Below are 18,749 nucleotides of genomic sequence, written 5' to 3'. Positions count from 1 at the left end.
TGGCTGCTGAAAATTTGGGATGACCTGGGAACCTTTTGAACAGTACAGCTGAACCCCCAGATCTGACCGGCTACTGGTTGCTTATGGGACACCGATTGTGCAGAAAGCAGTGCTGCAGAGTCACTGGTGGTGTAACTGCATCCAGATGCTGCTGAGCTAAATGTCACAGAATCACAGACTGGCAGAGGTTGGAAGGGACCCCTGGAGCTCACCCTGTCCCACCCCTGCTGGAGCAGGCACACCCAGAGCAGGGGCACAGGGCCGCGTCCAGGCGGGGGGTGAATGTCTCCAGGGAAGGGACCCCACAGCCTCTCTGGGCAGCCTGTGCCCCTGCTCTGGCACCCGCACAGGGAAGGGGTTTGTCCTCATGTTCAGGTGGGACTTCCCGTGTTCCAGCTTGTGCCCGTGGCCCCTTGGCCTGGCGTTGGGCACCACTGAAAAGAGTCCATTCTCTTGACACCCACCCTTCAGATATTTATAAGCATTGATGAGATCCCCCCTCAGGCTTCTCTTCTCCAGGCTGAACAAGCCCAGGTCTCTCAGCCTTTCCTCCCCAGGGAGATGCTCTAGCCCCTGATCCCCTTGGCAGCTCTGCACTGGCCTTGCTCCAGCAGCTCCCTGTCCTTCTGGAACTGGGGGCCCAGAACCGGCCGCAGCCCTGCAGGTGTGGCCTCACTGGGGCAGAGCAGAGGGGGAGGAGAACCTCCCTCGCCCTGCTGGCCACACTCCTTTCCATGCCCCCCAGGGCACCGCTGGCCCCCTTGGCCCCAAGGGCCCGGTGCTGGCTCAGGGTCACCTCGCTGCCCCCCAGCACCCCCAGGGCCTCTCAGCAGAGCCGCTCTCCAGCAGGTCCCCCCCAGCCTGTGCCGGTGCAGGGGGCTGTTCCTCCCCAGGGGCAGGACCCCGCACTGGCTCTGGTTGAACTCCATGAGGCTCCCCCGGGCCCAGCTCTCCAGCCTGCCCAGCCCTCGCTGGATGGCAGCACAGCCTTCTGGCGTATCAGCCACTCCTCCCAGTTTGGTATTGTCAATGAACTTGCTGAGGGGACGCTCGGTCCCAGCATCCAGGTCACTGATGAATATGTTAAACAGGGCTGGACCCAGCACAGACCCCTGGGGAACACCGCTAGTGACAGGCCTCCATCCAGACTCTGCCCCATTGATCATGACCCTCTGAGCTCTGCCATCCCAGCTGTTCTGGACGATGAAGCACTGTCAGGGTTTGAGCTCCTGCTCTTCGTGCCTGTTAAACCACTGCATTGCTTGGCACTGGCACTGGCGTATAGGACAATGTGACTTTGTATACGTTACCTATAACTTGAGCATCCCCAAGGAACTGGGGATATAAGCAGAAGATACATCTTCTGGGAAAACATTATCCACAAAACCTTGCACCCCACATCATTGCAGATTGATGTACAATACTATGTACAGATTTATTTGGAGAAGAGAGGTGGAGAAAGAGAAGAGGCAACTTAACCTGGATGATGTGAATTTTGTCTTTTGGGGTTTTGTTTCCACCCAGATACATAGTAGCTCCCTGTGAATTTAAGATGTAGGTGCTGCCAAAATACTGCATTTCTTTCTCCTCTCTCTATCCACAGTACTTTTATATGTCCCAATCGTAAAACAGGTGGACACTTTTCAATTTATTTGTCCCTACCTTACCCTGATAGATAGGAAAATATTTATATTTCTATTTTAAAGGAGGAATACTAAGGCCAAGAGACCCAGAAGTCACTTTAACTGCAGCAACAGTGCTGCTGTAGTTGCAATAATCTATGGATATCAAGTGAGGTAAAGTTTGCAGGGAAACCAACTGTGAGACCAGCATGGAATGGGATTAAAACATGCTTAGGGTGGGAAATTAAGGCATCCACAGCTAAGGGATGTCATATGTGACATGATGCCACATTTGCATGACATCATTACAAGCAGACATGATCTGTGTCATTCGTGGCATTTTATCTAGTGCATCCCAGCCATGCCTGCCATGAGAATGGCCCATTTTCTGCAAGGAAAGCCAGACATCTCAGACATAACAAAACTACAGATTTCACTAGTCCAGCACTCAGGTACTTCTGTGTGTGATGCAATCCGGCAGCACTTTCTCCTTGGCTGTGTGAAAAGGGGAAGAATAACAAAAACTCATTTTCCAACATGCCAAAACCTAGCAAAAACTCTTGAGTTTTAGGCCCGTCAGGAACACAGTCTGCACTGAGATTGCGATGAGGCATTTTGTACATCGTTTCCCAGATTGAGCAGGGAAGAATCCTGCCACTGGTACAGTAACAGATTTTTACAAGATTTTTCTTTTTTAATAATACCTCAAATTATATTGTGAGCACTCTTTGGGGGCTAAAGGGCTGGAAAGGTCATCTTACAAATACCCAAGTGAAAGTTTAGCTTCCTGCAATGCAATTCTGTATGTGAACAAACAGATTCATAACTCCTAATGATGGAATTGGGACTTCACCTCATTTGGCCAAATCCCTTCCAAGCCAGTGAATCCCGGGACAGGAATCATCTGCAAAGTATGGTTATTTCCAACACAGCTGAGCTGCTCCCTAAGAATCACCTCACAGCAAACAAAGATCTCATCTACAGGCAAGACAACCTGAACATGATTCATCACATCCTGAAAGAGAATCCTACACTTGGCCAGAACACGCTAGAGCTACCTAAACTCAAGTGAAAGAAATCCCTCACCAGAAGTCGTTCCCATGCAATAGCTATTTGCCTGTGTGAAACAAACCGGTCTCAGTCTACTTAGTCTTGATTTTAATGGTACATATCCACTCCTCTGTTGAATCACAGTTGCCACTTTACATCTTTACCTGTTATTTCAGCATGGAGGTAAAAGGGTAACAGGTCAGAGGACTGCAAGGACAGTCCTGCTCATGAAATCCAATCCTGTGCTGCAACACACAACTGCATCCTACACACCCTTTTATAAATGGGGCAAATTCTGCCTTGAAGTCAATAAAACACTCCTTCCCGCAGACCTCCAGAAAGGCTGTTCAGTATCCTCGGATGGTTACAAACTTCCTTTTAAGTCCAGACTTTGATCTCACAGACGTTATATTCTCCCGTGTACACACTGCAGGCTTATACTAGTCTTCCCTGCTGTTTTCTCCCCAGCTGCATCTTTTGCAGCCCTTCCTGTGCTGAAAAGCTAACCTCATCTCACCAGAGGTGGTCACGCTTTTGTGACCCCTGTGTCTCTCCTGTGGCCCTGCTAAAGCCTCCTCAGATGTGGGTAACTTCACTGATACGGAATCACACTCCTAACAGGGAATAGAGATTCTTCCATCCTGCTGATAATAAACAGCAGTCCTGTGGTCCAGAACTGCTGACGACAGGAAGAGCAATTGGCACCCACTACCAGCAGCGAAAACACAGAGGTTTAATTTGAAAAGAAAGCATCGATTTCACGCATGCATATACACCCACTATAAGGAATGGGTGCTCAAAGACAAAATAGCGTTAAGACAGACATCATTGTTTATCAGTGGAAATCTAATCAGTGGAAACCTGCTTATCCTGAGCCAGTGGTGATCGAGTTCAGCACTACCATCAGGTGTTCTTAATAAGTGACTAATCTATCTGACACATCAAATTACATCTGTGATTAAGCCCCTCTGATCAACACAATTGATAATGGCTTCTAAACAAAGCTTCATTTCCAGACTGAGCTGAAATGGTGTGTTTCCTTATTTCCACTCATTTAATTAGAAAGGATATCTAATCGGTTGTTAAATCTCAAGTGATTTTCTTTTTGCTAAAAGGATGTGGAATGTGGAAGGCAATGCACCTACTGGCCATAAATCAAGGTACTACATTACGGATGGCAGGGAATCTCAATTGCTTTCCACTGGCCCTCTCTGGGGGACTAAACCATGTTAAAATTCCATTTTTCCTGGGAGTTTAACTAGGATTTTTTTCTTTCCAGCAACACTGAGACTAAACAGTCATCACCTTCATATGATCTCATGCCACCACCTTCCAAAGATTTCTCCCCACCAAACTTCCCCATCGCCCCCAACCGTCGAAGTTCCAAGTTTTATTTTGCAACTGTGCTGAGCTGCTTTTATTGAGTTATGGAGCCCAGCTCCAGAAACATAACAGCTTTTTCTACCTGCATGTGCTCACATGCTGCACCCCAAACACTCCAAGGGGGAAACACATGCCACTTAGATGCTGCGAAGTTACCTGTCCACACCACTTTCAAACCAGAATCCTCCATAAGGTGATTCACCTATTGTTACCCATTTGAGAAGCAACACTTTAGAGATGCTGGTTTCCTTCTGTTGATTGCAAGGGCAGCCATGGATGCCTAGCTAAGAGTCAGCTATTGAGCTCTTAAATACTTGTTTTGGGGCAAACGGATGCCACCTGCTTTCCACACAGTTTGCATTGTAAAATTTGGTTGGACACATGCTGTGTCCCTACAAGCACTTGTTCCATACTGATGTCATCCACGACCATTTCTACCCAGGACGCACAGACATACACAAACGACATCTGACATTAACTCAGGAGCAGAAGGTACTGTCTCCATGGTCAAAAAGCATGTTACAATGCTCACAGCTGCCATTTCTGAATGAGTCCCATTTAATGACTACGGCTAGTGACTGGTGGAGATGCAGAATTATCCCAGTCCAATATTTCACCATTCCATTATGAAAAAGAAACTCCAAAGGATTTTTATACTCTTGCTAGTGCTTAGGGATTAAGGCTTACAACGTTACTGAGCGTGTTTTTACATCAGAATGGGAAAAATATTTTCAGTGATTTAATTCAGTGGAGAGAAAAAAAAAAGCTGTTTTGGATTAAACTTTCCAATGAGAAAAATCATTTTGAAAAAGCAGAAAGGAAATATTAACACTTCAAGTATTTGTTCTGTTTTGAAAGTACTGTATTTAATTGAATTTCTGTAAATGTCCATGAAAAAAAATGAAGCGTGTAGTTGGCTTTCAGATGAATGGTTTTAACTACCCTGACTTTTTCCCTTTACTGTATTCCAGGAGAACATTTCTTCAAACAGCTTCATTTAACTATACAGGGACACTTGAAATAGTTTCCAAATCAAAGAAAACTATATCTTAGTAGATAAGAGCAGGGGCCAAAAGCCATCCTTGCATTCAGTAAAGCTCCTCCCGGGATCAGCTTGTCACCAGGATGCTATTCTATCATTAAGCAGCACTGTGCGGAACAGTCTTTCAGTCTGTAGCCTAACTGCAAGCAATGCCAAGGGAGAGGATGAGAAGACATCCTCTTCCCCTTTTTCCTCTTTCGGGAGGTGGGATGCAGATATCAGGCAGGATATGCATCTCCCCACCCCTTCCCCCAGCAATGTGTTCCCTTGTTTTGGGAGCCTGAAGCCTCCCACGGGTCCCTGTATCACCTTTACTCACAAAACCAGGACCTGTAACTTGAGAGAGGCCTCAGTGTGGGGCTTTGACAGCACTGCTGTGGGATGAGATGGGACGGGATGGGATGGGACAGCACCAAAACTAAAAGCTTTCTTTCTCCGCCACACTGATCTCTACAATTTAAGACCGAGCATGGGTGGCTGTGCCAAAATCTCCCAAGCTCTCTGCAGGCTGCCCACTGGGGACTTGCATTAGCACAAACCTTCTCAACATTGCCCACCCGTACCCTGTTTCACAGGGTGGCTTGCAGCTCCTCCAGTGGCAGCCACATCCTGCAGCCTCTCCACTGCTCTGAAACCCCATGTGCCCAGGGCATGGTGTGCCACACCTTCTCCTTGAGGGCTGCACAGCTCCGTGGCTGCTGCCTGAAGCTGGGGTGGAGAAACCTTGGGAGGCTGGAGAGCAAAGGTGGCATCATGGACCTGACCCTTCTTGCCCGATCACTGAAGAAGGGAGTGGGTTAAGGGGACTGGAAAGCCTTCCAGGAGGACTGCCCAACGTTGTGTGTGCTCCATGTCATGTGAACAAGGAGAGTATCTCAGCTGCCTGGCCCAACTTCACAGATACCTTGCAGCCTTGGAGTACACCCTTCCTTCCTCTGCTTCACCACCAGGACAGTGGCATGGGGATGGGAGGGCAGTTCAACAGGAGGAGGAGGTCACCATGACTTCCTTTGAAGCAAACCAAAGCCTATGAGAACTTCAGGCATTCATATCCCAGGGAAAAACTTGTTAAGGCACTTCCAGGTCAGAGAGATGACTGTCTGTGATTAAATACACTGAGAGACCTAAGCTAGCCTTACCCAGCTGAGAGGCAGCGAGTGATCCCCAGCGGGCTATTCAAACTGTTTGTTGGTTGAGTGATACTTTGGAAGTACCTATTTCTCTCCCTCCTAATGTAAGAGCTCCACATCAGCTGGAGTGACTGCCCTGCTCCAGCAGCAGAAGGGGTGAGAAATGGCATGGACAAAGCAGATGTGAGTGAGGCTGGGTGACGCTGGCTTGCGGGCTCCATACCTGAAGTCTGGTTATCCCTAACAAGCTCTGCCAAGCACTGGCTGCGCAATTCTTCAATCTCCTGCGTGATGATGCACTCTGGTCGTATGCTGGATGCCTGCAGAAAGGGCAGAGAAGAAGAGAGTGAGCAAAACCCGTCTATCCCCAGAGACGCATTCCTGGGGATTCATGGCCCTCTGAGCTCTCCTGAGCCACCGCACAACGGGGATATACATGCAGCCTTATTTACGCATTGCTTGAGACAAGGGAGTGTAACCCAGAGCCTGCTGAAAAACAGCATTTCTCTCCACGCCTTCCTTAAAAAAAAACAAACAAAAACAAACAAACAAAACCCAACCTAATTTTTTCTGATGATCAGGAGCAATTCTGCATCTGTATGCTTTGGGAACCCTGCCTGACTAACCTAACACCAACAGCTACCTAGGGCAGGAAGATGGTAGTTTTAATATTTATGCCAAGAGCAGTGGGATCTGTGCTTACATGGTTTATTCCCTCTGTTCTCACATGGCCTGCCTCCTGGCTCATGCTAATTCAAAGCAAAACAAAAAACAAATCATATAAGAATGAAATCTCTGATGCAGATTAGGAGATCAAGTTGCTAAAAAGCAGGAAATTACCAATGATAAGACTTCTTCACCCAAGCGGTTTCTCCTCAGTCAGACCTAATTATATTTTGTTATAGTAGCCACAACAGTGGCTATAAATGTTCAGGTAATTAATTGTGGACTCCTTACAACATGTAATTCATGAACTGCCTCAATCATAAAAAGTGCACATGACAACTTGCACTCCAGAAAAGTAACGAGGAGCTGAACAATGGGTCACCCAGCTCAGTGTCCCCTTCTCACCAACATGCTCTCAACTTGGAGGGAACACCTTGCTTCATTGCTATGGCAATTGCAAGCAGAAATTGAGGTCCCATGATGCACGGCGCTGCACAAAACCCCATCTCTTTCAAACGGATTGGAAATGGCATTCAGCAAGGAGAAACCTATTCAGAAACTCAGCTGCAAAGAGACGGCAAGATGGGAATGATGGGTAGAGAGCAGAAGTCTTGGCTTGAGTTTATACCATCACTGTTAAATGTGATGCAGGAAAAACCATGAGTCAGGTGAGCTTCAGGGACAGATTTTGAGGACAGGGCACAAGCCTTTGCCCGTAAGAAATCATTGATTCAGTGTTCACTCTTGCTGGAATTTGGAAAAAGCATATATTTTCATCAGAAATATGTAGAGAAAGGAAAAGAAAAAGGGTTTTTCGTGTCTCATTTCAACACGTGTGAGCTATTTCTCTATCCATATATTTACCAGAGAAGTTTGTGAGACAGAAGGCCCAGAAATCCTTTGAAGGAACAATTGTTTTATGTCAATTGCCCTTTGGATTAGAATTATAAAATAATTTAGCACATTAAATTTATTCTCACCATTCCTTATTAACCCAACCTGCCCTCTTCCCAGACTGTAATTTCCTTTAGGTTGGGAATGGGCCTTGATTAGGAGTGTATAAGCAATTAATTATGTGGTTTTCTAGTCAATTTAAAAATAAAAAACCAAACATGAGAAGGGGGGGGATTATTTGGAGTTGTCTTGGTACTCAAATATTTCTTTTTCCCAAAGGGAAACAGATCTTAGGAAATTTTATTTTGGCTCATCTAAAATACCATAGATTCATTTTGTTTTGATTTACAGTGCTTCTTGCCTTTTTATTTTAACCTTAAAAAAGCGTGAGGGGAAGCGTGAGAGATTTGCAGAACACTTGCTGTAAAAATAAAGATTGAAATGTTTTCAAAACATTCTGACTTTTTCAAAGGAAAGTTTTAGCTCTCCGGACTTAAACTATTGCCAAATTCATCTCACATCTATAAATAGCTCAGGTTTTCACTTTATAAATTAATTCACACAGCTCTAACTTTGATCAGGGTTGGCAAAGCACTGTGTACTTCTACAACATATTTTAATATTTTTTTTTAATGCAGTAAATTTTCTACCAAGCCCACTAGCAAGTACTTCACTGCCACGTCTTCCCTTCACTAAAAATGCATGCCTAAATTGGTTTATTACATATTTACCTCAACAGCCTGATATTTACTTTTGAGTAAATGTTTTACCACCTTTCAGAAAAGAATGAGGCCTAATCACCGTTACTATTCTGAATAGTGGGCTCATACCAGATTCAGGTAAACTTGATTATAGATGTCATTTTCATAATCTCGTCTTTTTTTCATCCAGTCCAAGAGGAAAGACATTTATGTTAGGCAAACCACTAGAACAAGAGCGTCCAATAGCTAAAACACCAAAATACAGGTGATCTTGGCTTTTGTAGTGCTGGTGCTGACTGGCTGTGAGCTTTTAAAGAAGGTGGGTGGCTCCACTGACTGAAGGAGTACGTAGGTGGCAGATTCTCACTGATTTCAAGCAAAGCCAGACACTGAGGTAGGATTTAGTCTCCCAGATAGAGACATCTAGCCTCAACTGAGATGTCCTAGGGTATCCTTTTTGGCCAACAGCTCTCACTCCAGGGGACATGGGTGTGTGTAAATCATATGTTGGATCTTCCAACCCCAAACCACCTATCTCATATATATTAAGCTGTCTAAAACAGTACTAGACACTTAAAAGCAAACAAACAGTAAGTTTGCAGATGACACCAAATTGCACAGGAGTGTCAGTCTGCTCAAGAGTAGGAAGGCTCTACAGAGGGACTTGGACAGGCTGGATCAATGGGCTGAGATAATTTGTATGAGGTTCAACACGGCTCAGTGCCTTGATCCTCCCCTTGGGTCACACCAACCCCAGGCAGCGCCCCAGGCCTGGGGCCGAGGGGCTGGGAAGTGCCCGGCGGAGAAGGCCCTGGGGGTGCTGGCTGACAGCCGGCTGGGCATGAGGCAGCAGTGCCCGGGTGGCCAAGGAGGCCACCAGCCCCCGGGCTTGTGTCAGCACTAGTGTGGCCAGCAGGAGCCGGGCAGGGATGGGGCCCCTGTGCTCGGCCCTGGGGAGGCCCCACCTCGAATACAGTCTTGGGCCCCTCGCTACAATGAACACATTGAGGTGCTGGAGTGTGTCTAAAGAAGGGCAACAAAGCTGGTCTACAGCACAAGTCTTTTGAGGAGCAGCTGAGGGAACTGGGGTTGTTTAGCCTGGAGAAAAGGAGGCTGAGGGGAGACCTTATTGCTCTCTACTACTACCTGAAAGGAGGCTGTAGCGAGGTGGGTTTTCATTTTCTCCCAAGTAATTTGTGATAAGACAGTAGGAAATGGCCTCAAGTTGTGTCAGGGGAGGTTTAGATTGGATGTTATGAAAATTTCTTCACCAAAAGGTTTGTCAAGCATTGGCACAGGCTTCCCAGGGAAGTAGCTGAGTCACCATCCCTGGAGGTATTTAAAAGATGTGTAGATGTGATGCTTAGGGACATGGTTTAGTGGTGGACTTGGCAGTGCTGGGTTAAATGTAGGACCTGATGATCTTAGAGGTCTTTTCCAACATAAATGAGTCTATGATTCTATAAACAAACAAGCAAAGAGTATGATGTATCTCACCTTCTCTCTCTCAGTGGGACACATCTTCCTTAATTTTAGCTGGGTAAACCCTATATGTTTAGTCTGAACTGATTTTTACTATTCATTCTAGTCCACAGAAAGCTAGCGAGCATCAGCCCTGAAGGCTTTCATCCCACTTCACTGATTGTAGCTGGACCAGTTCAAACTAAAATACCTACTGTTAGGCTGGAGAAGGTCAGTGATGTGAGAATTTATTGACTAAAGACCTTTAACTGAATCATCAAGGTCAACAAACAGACTCACATTGGAGGCCTTCTAGTTTATGGCTCATTTTCCACATTAACTAACCAAGTAAATAAATAATCCAATCAATCACAGCAACCCTCCTTCTACCTAGTGATAACACTTATAACCCTCACATACCACAGCCATCATTGCTATAGATTAACAAAGGCAGCTGGAATAAAAAAAAAAATTTAAAAGTGACGGGTTTCGGTATCATTAGGAAATCAAAAAGCTTTTTTTTTGGTAGGTTATCAGTTCAGCTGGCATGATGTTGAGCAGGGCAGCAAGTTCAGCTGCCTCAATTCATCTCCCAGTTCACAAAATCCTCATGGCTGAGAAGACCCCTCAAGAGCTGGAAGTCTTGCCTGCCAAGGGGGATCTTCCCTGGGATGAGAGGCTAAATAGCCTAATAATTCGTTTGGTTTTTCCTATGGAAAAGGCAGACATTTTGGGCAGGCAACTGGCCATGCAGACCTGGGGCTGAGAACTACACTAATTCACATTTCCCATCCAAAAAGTGTAGATAAAGCATGACCAGCTTTGGTTAGCTCACATTAGCATCAGGTAGTGAACAGTAATCCAGTTTCCTGGGCATATCCATTGTGGGTGAAGCTGAAACTCAGTAAACGTTCCTTCGCTAAGCTGTCTGGCATGCCCAAGATACCACATAAAAATTGTGATGGGTTTGTCAGGGGTTGTTTTTCCTCAAAACACTCTGAAGCCCTGAGCAGAAAGATGAAGGGAATGTTTTCTGGATGTGATTTCCTGCGGCTCTGAATTCTGCAGCAACTCTTACGCAGAATTATCCCCAAAGTCTTTATTAATGAGAGTTTTCCTTCCCGACGGATCCCAACAATTGTTAGAGGATTACTGCAGTCTGCTACTGCAAAGAAAGCCATTGTGTGCACTCTTTAATTAAATACAATTCAAAGGATTGTCACAGACTGAAGGAGCCGCAGAAATGTTTAGTCTCATCTATGCTGTCTGCCATCAGCAGGGCCAGGCTAGCTCCTTTGCTCGCATGGCAACCCTCAAAGGCCGGTGGGATTCACAGCAAAGCCACAGCTGCAGGTAAGCAGGAGTATGGGCCCACAAGAAGTGATGTGAGCCTCAGTACCTCCCTTTGTCCTGATCCCAGAGTGTTCCCGGGCTCACCTGGAGCTCACTGTATGGAGACTCCAGTAGAGATGGGGAATAAGGTGGCCACAGTGATAGCAGATTTTGGAGTCAAACGAGGAAGAAGCAGAACTGAAAAGCCTACATATGATGAAATCACATCCCTCACCCATTTTTGTTCAGCTCCCAGAGCCTACACAGTAGTGACACATGGGTACACTTCCAGTTATCTAAATGAAAATTTCTTATACAATTACCACCTTCCCATTGCTTCTGTGAAGGTAGTAATGGTATAAGTCAAGAGCATCAGCACCTTCCTATAGTTCTTATGACTTCAGCCACTGCTTTAGGTGGAGACGGAACTTCTCAACCCTTTTTCATGTGGTCAGCACAGGAAATGAAAGATTTTACCAGGCAGGTCTTATTTCAAGCTTCAGTAGCATAACCTGAAGGAGCTACTTCTGGCTAGTTGCCAGAAGAGCACACCATTAGTTTCAGTCCAGGGGTTTTTGTTTATGGTCATTATTTGTAGGAACACAGGACTGAAGGAACTTCTTACGCAACAATCTTGGCTTTGACTTGTTCCATACCTTCATTCAGCTCTGTCTTAAAACTAGATTTTCTGTTTCTTTTTAGTTTCTTCCTTTTGAACATCCTCAGGAAAATGCAGTTTTATTCCTAAAAGCCCTCTGAGTGAGCCAAAAATACCCCTGCGTACAAGTGCAAGAACGAGCAAAGAGAGTGGATCAAAGGTAGACACTGACACAGGATTTTTTCTATACTGATGGGTAACGCAATTTCCAACAATAGCACTGTCAAAAGCTGAAAAAACTCTGGTGGTCTTGAGGTAAAAAAAAAGTATTTATGGAATATTATAATTATTTGCTGTTCTAAAGGAACTTTGTCTAACAAGCCAAAACCATGCTACAAATATGCCATGACAGCATGGGGAAGTAAATGTTAGACACCAGCAACATAGACATGAACTGAGAGATAAGACCAAGTTCAAACCGTACCAAATGCCCTGTGTGTCCTTTTTAGGCTCAATAAAGGACGTGCAAAGCCAATGTTTTTTAAGCAGAGGCAAGGTATACTCTGCTATGTCCTCTGCTCATGTTGTAAATACACTAACCTGCAATCAGCCATCAGTAAGGGACTCTCAGAGCAAAGGTAGCAGCATGTGTCCCTAGGAGAGATTTCCAACTAAAAGAGGTCCAGGCAAATATCCAAGTATCCTGACTCTCACTCTGCTGTTCAAACCACTCCATTTTATGCTTCTGCCAAATATAATCATACCAATTACAGATCTATCATTTGACAAGGAAAGCAGATGGCTTTTTTCAGCTCATCTATGTGGCGCCCTGTTAAACAAAAGCAACTTGGCCAAATCTATCCAGCAGCTTGGAGGCACGGAGACTTCATTTACTCCGATTGTCCCCTTTCTGTGTGAGGGGTTGGAAGATCGAGGAAACATGTGCAGAGTGTTTTGCAAAGAGCTTGGAGGAGCAGAAGGAAAGGGAAGCTGAGCAGCTGCCTTGCTTCACTACTTAGTGACAGGCTTGCATATGCCCACTTTGGAAAGCAGAGCTGAATTAGGGTCTTAAGGAAGAAGTGATGCCCTGGATCTGGAGTAATGACACACACCAATTAAAAGAGAAGCAGCGCTTGAGTAAATTCTCACAACTGAGTAGGAGACAGCTCTTATGGCTGGATAAGCACATTTAGATCATTACTTTGAATTATCAACTGGCGCAGGTAAGTATGAATTTCCTTTCCAGGAAGCTCAGACAAAGGCTTTGAATTCAGGCTGTTGCAGAAAGAGGGATGCCGCAACACTGAGATCAGTGGTGTTTAGATCTACAATTCAGAGCAAAGAGCAAAGTGTTATAATATCTCTGTTATATTTGAGAAAAAAAACAAGCAAGGAATGATAGTGATTATCCCAAGAGTACACAGGGGCAGCAAAGGAAGGAAAACAGGGGACTCCACTACCTGACCTCTGTAGAAATTGGAGGGCAGCAAAGTAACCTGTAGTTTTCCCTGAACTACTGGTCATTGACTGTTTTTAATTTTCTTTTACCTTCAGGTCTAAGGAGCAGAGCCTGGTTGAGGAAAAGTCTTCTCCTTTTCTTATATATTGTTCAGAATCTTAACTACTAAACTGATCAAACCTTCTAGAGGAAATTAACCTCCAAAGCTTCTGCTAGGCCAATAACAGGAACAGCAGAAATACAAAGGATATGCAAATCCAGAACTGCTTGACCCCCAGGACTCAGAAGCATGATCTGGGGATCCATTGGGCCAAAAGCATGTTTATAATGCATACTTCTACATCTGCCTACTGCACAGTGATCATCCTCCCCCACCTGAAGAGAGAAGCAGGCACTTTTAGGACAAGTCACTTCAAACTATAGGAACTGTCTAAAATAGGTTAGAGGAAACTTACCCTATACTGCTTCAACCAGGGAGCCTTAGGCAACTGGCTGAGGGGTGGAAGTCTACACTGCAAACATCTAAAAAATTATATAAAAGCCACAGACCTGTGCTCATCTCTAAACTGTATGATTCCCCTCCAGACAGCCCCATCCTTCCCCGGTGTACTCCAAGAGCAGAAGTGAGATGGCACCTGGCAGGATCCCTATCGAGAAGTTGACTGAAAGACTGAAAGAGTGTTCTAGTATGTTTACAGGTTATTGTTTTCAAGATATATTGACTTTGAAATGCTTTTGTTCAAAAAAGGTGCTTGGCTTCAGGAGGTAGCCTGTTCATCCTGTCCTGAATTACTGCCCATCCAGCCCTGAGCTGTCTCCTGAGTGGCCACCTCTTGTCTTCTGTGCACAGAAGAAATGGTCCCAAATTCAATTGCAGGCTCAGAAGGGACTAGAAAGCCCTGAGCAGATGTCTCAGCAAAACCTGTGAGTTGCTTGTGCTCATTTCTGTCTCCTTAGTCCTCGGCCAGATACTAACTCCTGACAGCCTCCATCCAGCCAGCTCTGATTCTTGCCCTGGGCTACCACAGGGGCCCCCACCCAGTCCTGCCTGATGTCCATTTCTGCTTCAGTTCACTCCAACTGTGTCACCAGAGTCTTGTTTACCTCCTGAATCCAACCAAAATGTTACCACCAACCAAATCTACCTGCCTCAACGTTGAGGAAGATTTGGACTAAACTCAGATCTGCTCAGATGGCCCCAGAAAGTTGTAACGCTTTGTGTGGGGCGTAGAGCAGAAGGTGTTCCCAAATCTGGAGCAATGGAGGCTGCCAGTTTGAGCAATGCCCCAGGGAATTCACAGGCACGTAAGTGGGCGGTTCAGTGTCACAGGAGGTTGTGACAAAATAAGAGCTTGATCAAAATCACAGTGAAGCCCCTGTGGTTTCTTCCCTGCCCTTCACCTTCTCAGTCATCCCCTAGACCTCTCCCACTGCCTGGGAGCTGTGTACACACATAGTGTACACAAAACCTTTGGCAAACAGAACCCCACCAGCCTTCTGCAAGGCTTGCTATTGGATATTATTTATAAACAGGGAGCTGGATAAAGCAAATTACATGTTCTCTAGTTCTCAGAAATACTGCAGTGGTCTGGTTTGAGGAACAACAGTTTTGGTTAGCAACATGGGCAGCTCCTTTTAACTTTTAGGGGAACTGAAAGCTCTGAGAATATCTTGAAATCCAGAGTTAATCCAGCATTACTGCACCACCAGTAAAGCAAGGGCTGGAGTGACTGACACCACGCTTGCCCACCGCTCATGCTGCAATAAGCAGCAGCTTCACCTGGAGCTCTAGGGCTCTCTGGAGAGGATGCATTTCCCGTGCCCAGCTTCTCATTGCAAACTCAAGGTTTTAGGGTATTTTTTTCAAGCACTCAGTGAAGGACTGAACAGAAAAGCAGCAATGTTACAGAGCAGCCTAGCAGCCAGTGTCCCAGGCGTGGATTTTCCTAGGCAGAGCAGGCACCCCGAAGCTCAGTGGCAGCCAGCAATGTGGACAAAAGAGGGTGTTTGGCAATTACTGGGTGTGCTCTCCTTGCTTTAGCAGCCTTAGCATCTCCAGCTGAGCAGTCAAAACTGGACACATTTAACATTTGGAGCACTCGCTGCCTGAAACTTTCCTGAGCTCACCAAAATATATATGACTTTAGGACATGGGTCTTCCAGTCTTGTGGCCCAGCAGCCATAAGAAAAAGCAAATTGGTTCAGAGCACAGGTTTGTCAATGTCAGTACCACTTCCCCAGGAGCAAACGGGTGGAGAAAAAGGAACAAGAAACAGAGAAACATAAGAAAAAAAGACAAGCATATTATAATCCTTCCTACTGTGTATGTCTTCCAGTAGTCACTGCAGCGCCTTTCTATAATAGAGTTGGTGATAAGGTTTTAACCTTCTTGGCTATCAATACCTTCAACTTCTTTTATTAAACTAAATTACAACCAATTCCAGGATGATTTTACTATTCATACATCACTACCCATCCTGAAAAAGTGCCTCTAACAGGGCTTGTTTGCACCACTATTCAAAGCTTTCTATTGAAATCCAGGTACATGCCTGGAACAATCTATAAATGCATCTAATTTCAAAGAGTTCACTTCAAAAGACTGGTTACCTACAAGGGAGAGTACCAAAAATACAAAGTTGTCGGCAAAAGGTGAGTTTGGTTCATTCAGACATCAGAAGAAATGAATCTTCTGTCTTTCAAATGAAGCAGAGGTGATTCGGTCAACAAAACTCTGGGTGAGGATGTTATGCCTGGATTTATAAAGCACCCTTTATAAAGCATCACAGCTCTCTATAGAAAGATTCTTCATGGACAGCCTGAAGCATCCAGGCATGTCTTCCAGGAAGAAGAGACCACTGGGCTGAGCTCCTTGCCTAGGCTGTGTTTCAGAACAAAGAATCAAGTCATTGTTCTTAATAATGAGGGAGTCAAGAGTAGCCCTGTGATTTGGAGCCATTCCAAGCACAAGAGCTGCCATCTTCAACAAAATCAGGACAGGGCCACCCTTCCTTTTTCTGGCTGAGGATGGAAGGAAGAAAAAGGTCAAGTGACTTGCTAAAATGTGAGGGAGAGCGAGGTTAGGACAACCACAGGGAACATTGCTGCAGTGAAGAACAAAGAGGCATAAGAATGGGGAAAACCATGGAGAGAGCAACTGAAGAGGTCCTTACCTAAGAGACTGCAGGATGGACACACGGAGACAGCCTCGATTAAGGAGAACAGAACATGCTGGAGATCACAGTCTGGTTGCCCAGTGCTCTCCTAGAGGAAAGCTGGTAATTACATTTACATTTGGGAGCTTTGGATTCACCTGTTGTTTTTGATATCCCTCACTGAGCCCAACAGCTAGTCTATATTGAGAACATAGTACAGCTGAGCAACTGATAAAGAGGAACATGTTCTCATCAGGACTTAATGAACTGACTAAAGATGGAGATTTTATGAGGGACTTACATTCCTCGAGGAGACACTAAATGAGAGCTGAAACTATCAGCATTCACCCCACACAATTTGGAGTGATCAGTGTGAAGGGTCAGTATGAAAGCATGGGAATAATTCAAAATGTAGATCCACTCTTCCAGACTGAAAAGAAGTACTTAGAGCTACAGGTTAAACAGGTTGTAACATGAGCCTACGCGCCTTAGACACACAGGAAAATTTAACAAACGCGACATCACGCACACCCACACACAGACGCGCGCTGTCTAAACCAGGCATGCATGCAACACTTCCACCTGAAGAAAACATTGATGTTTTCCCAGGAGCCTGAGGGCCACAATTTGTATCTCTGACAGCCCCAGCCACCTTCCTCGTAATAACACTCAGAAAAGACTCAAGATCCCGGAATGCAAGGATGCTGTGACGGGGCTGCATCTCAACTATTGTCACTTCTGTTGAGTACACACCTGAGCGACAAGTGAAACAGATGATCGAAGTAAGTGTTGGATGCTAGAAATATCTGCATTACACATCAAAGTAACCTGCTGGCAGTTTCCATGGTCTGAACTTGGCAAGGCTTGGCCAGGAAAGAGTTTACCAATGGCTTTAAGGAAGCAAGGCTCTCTCCTCCTGCACAGCCTTACCATTCCAGCCTGGCTGTTAGGTATGGCTTTAGATCCCATCAACCACAGAAGCAAAGTCAACTTGCAGCTGCTTTCCACTGTGTAACTAGATTGTGATGAGCCGGCTACTCAGGCAGATAATTAATTCTACTTTGTTGAGCAGGGCATTTTCTTCTGTTATTCGTTACCTGCTAACAACATGGATGACGGAAAGAGCTCAGAGGGAAGATGTTTCTGCTTTGTCCATTTAAAAAGGAAAATATAGAGGGGCACAAATGACACAGAAAATGAATGCTCAGATGGCAAAACCAAATCTTAGCAGTACAGTATCATAAGACCTCTCTCGGGTGATGCCCCTGGCTGTAGACCACAAAATGTTTTACAAAGGTAGTATCTCTAGCCTCTTTTGACAGATGGAGAAACCAAGGCAGAAAGTCCAAGATCATCCAGCAAGTTAGCGAAAATAAAACAAGAGCAAAAAACCCCAAACAAAAAACCCAACCCACAAAAACACCCCCACAACAAAAATGTCAGGTTGGTCTGGCTGCCTCCCAAAACTCCTTCCTTATACCAAAGATAGAGAAAAGCAGTCACAAAAAAAAAGAGGCATAAAAAAGCCCCCCCAAAAAACCCCAAAACCACAACCAAACCCTAAATACTTCACACACTGTGTTACCAGCATTTGCATGTCTCTAAAAGACCTTTCCATATGCCAGTGTACGCTGATGTCCACCTCTGTCAGAGATGTCCTGCTTTCTATGCAATATTTAAATGTTCTCTTCAAAATACCCTGGTGAGCCAGCAAAAAGTCAACAGAGAAAAAGAGAATTTGGGTGGGTAAAAAGTGGGAAAGGAGTCGGACCTTCTTCCATGGGAACAAGAGAAAGACTTCAAATCTCACCTTAGGAATATTGGATATGAGGAAAACAATAAGTTAGATAATTAGGAAGATAAAACCTGAGATGGACATTAGGAGTGATCAGAACACCTGGGCAGAGTGGCTGATGGCTCTGGAAAGAAAACAATGTTCAGAGCAGAAAATCTCTGAGCGCTGCTAGAAGTCTAGCCTTTGCTGTCAAGACCAAGTCAGCTAAGCAGAAAGTGTCTTTCAGTGATATGAATAAAAAGAGAACAACAACAGGGGGAAAAAAGTAAGATTGCTATGGAAAGTGCTGAAATTCAAGGCAAAACTAAACATAGCCTCAAAAAAAGAGAAGTTGCATGCAGCCCCACCCCCCACTTCTGTTCACTGGCTTCTCCAACAATTCGGAAGTAGAAATATAATTTTACTAATACATAATGGTAGTTACCCATGGTGACAATTACTTAGCTTGAATAACTGAGAACAAC

At 45.1% G+C, this 18,749-nt stretch overlaps 1 protein-coding gene across 1 annotated transcript in view; it reads right to left on the bottom strand.

Moving 5' to 3' along the window:
- The window catches only part of LOC104042166 (vasoactive intestinal polypeptide receptor), a 117,613-nt gene that overhangs the window by 71,203 nt on the left and 27,661 nt on the right, over positions 1-18,749 (bottom strand). Inside the window, exon 2 of the mRNA XM_064445141.1 lies at positions 6,451-6,547. Coding sequence (XP_064301211.1) covers positions 6,451-6,547 — 97 coding nt within the window. The remainder of the gene's footprint in view (positions 1-6,450; positions 6,548-18,749) is intronic.

This window comes from Phalacrocorax carbo, chromosome 2 (genome assembly GCF_963921805.1).
Source record: "Phalacrocorax carbo chromosome 2, bPhaCar2.1, whole genome shotgun sequence".
Taxonomy (NCBI): Eukaryota; Metazoa; Chordata; class Aves; order Suliformes; family Phalacrocoracidae; genus Phalacrocorax; species Phalacrocorax carbo.
Note: the sequence above shows the minus strand (reverse complement) of the source record. Positions and strands in the feature narration are given on the sequence as shown.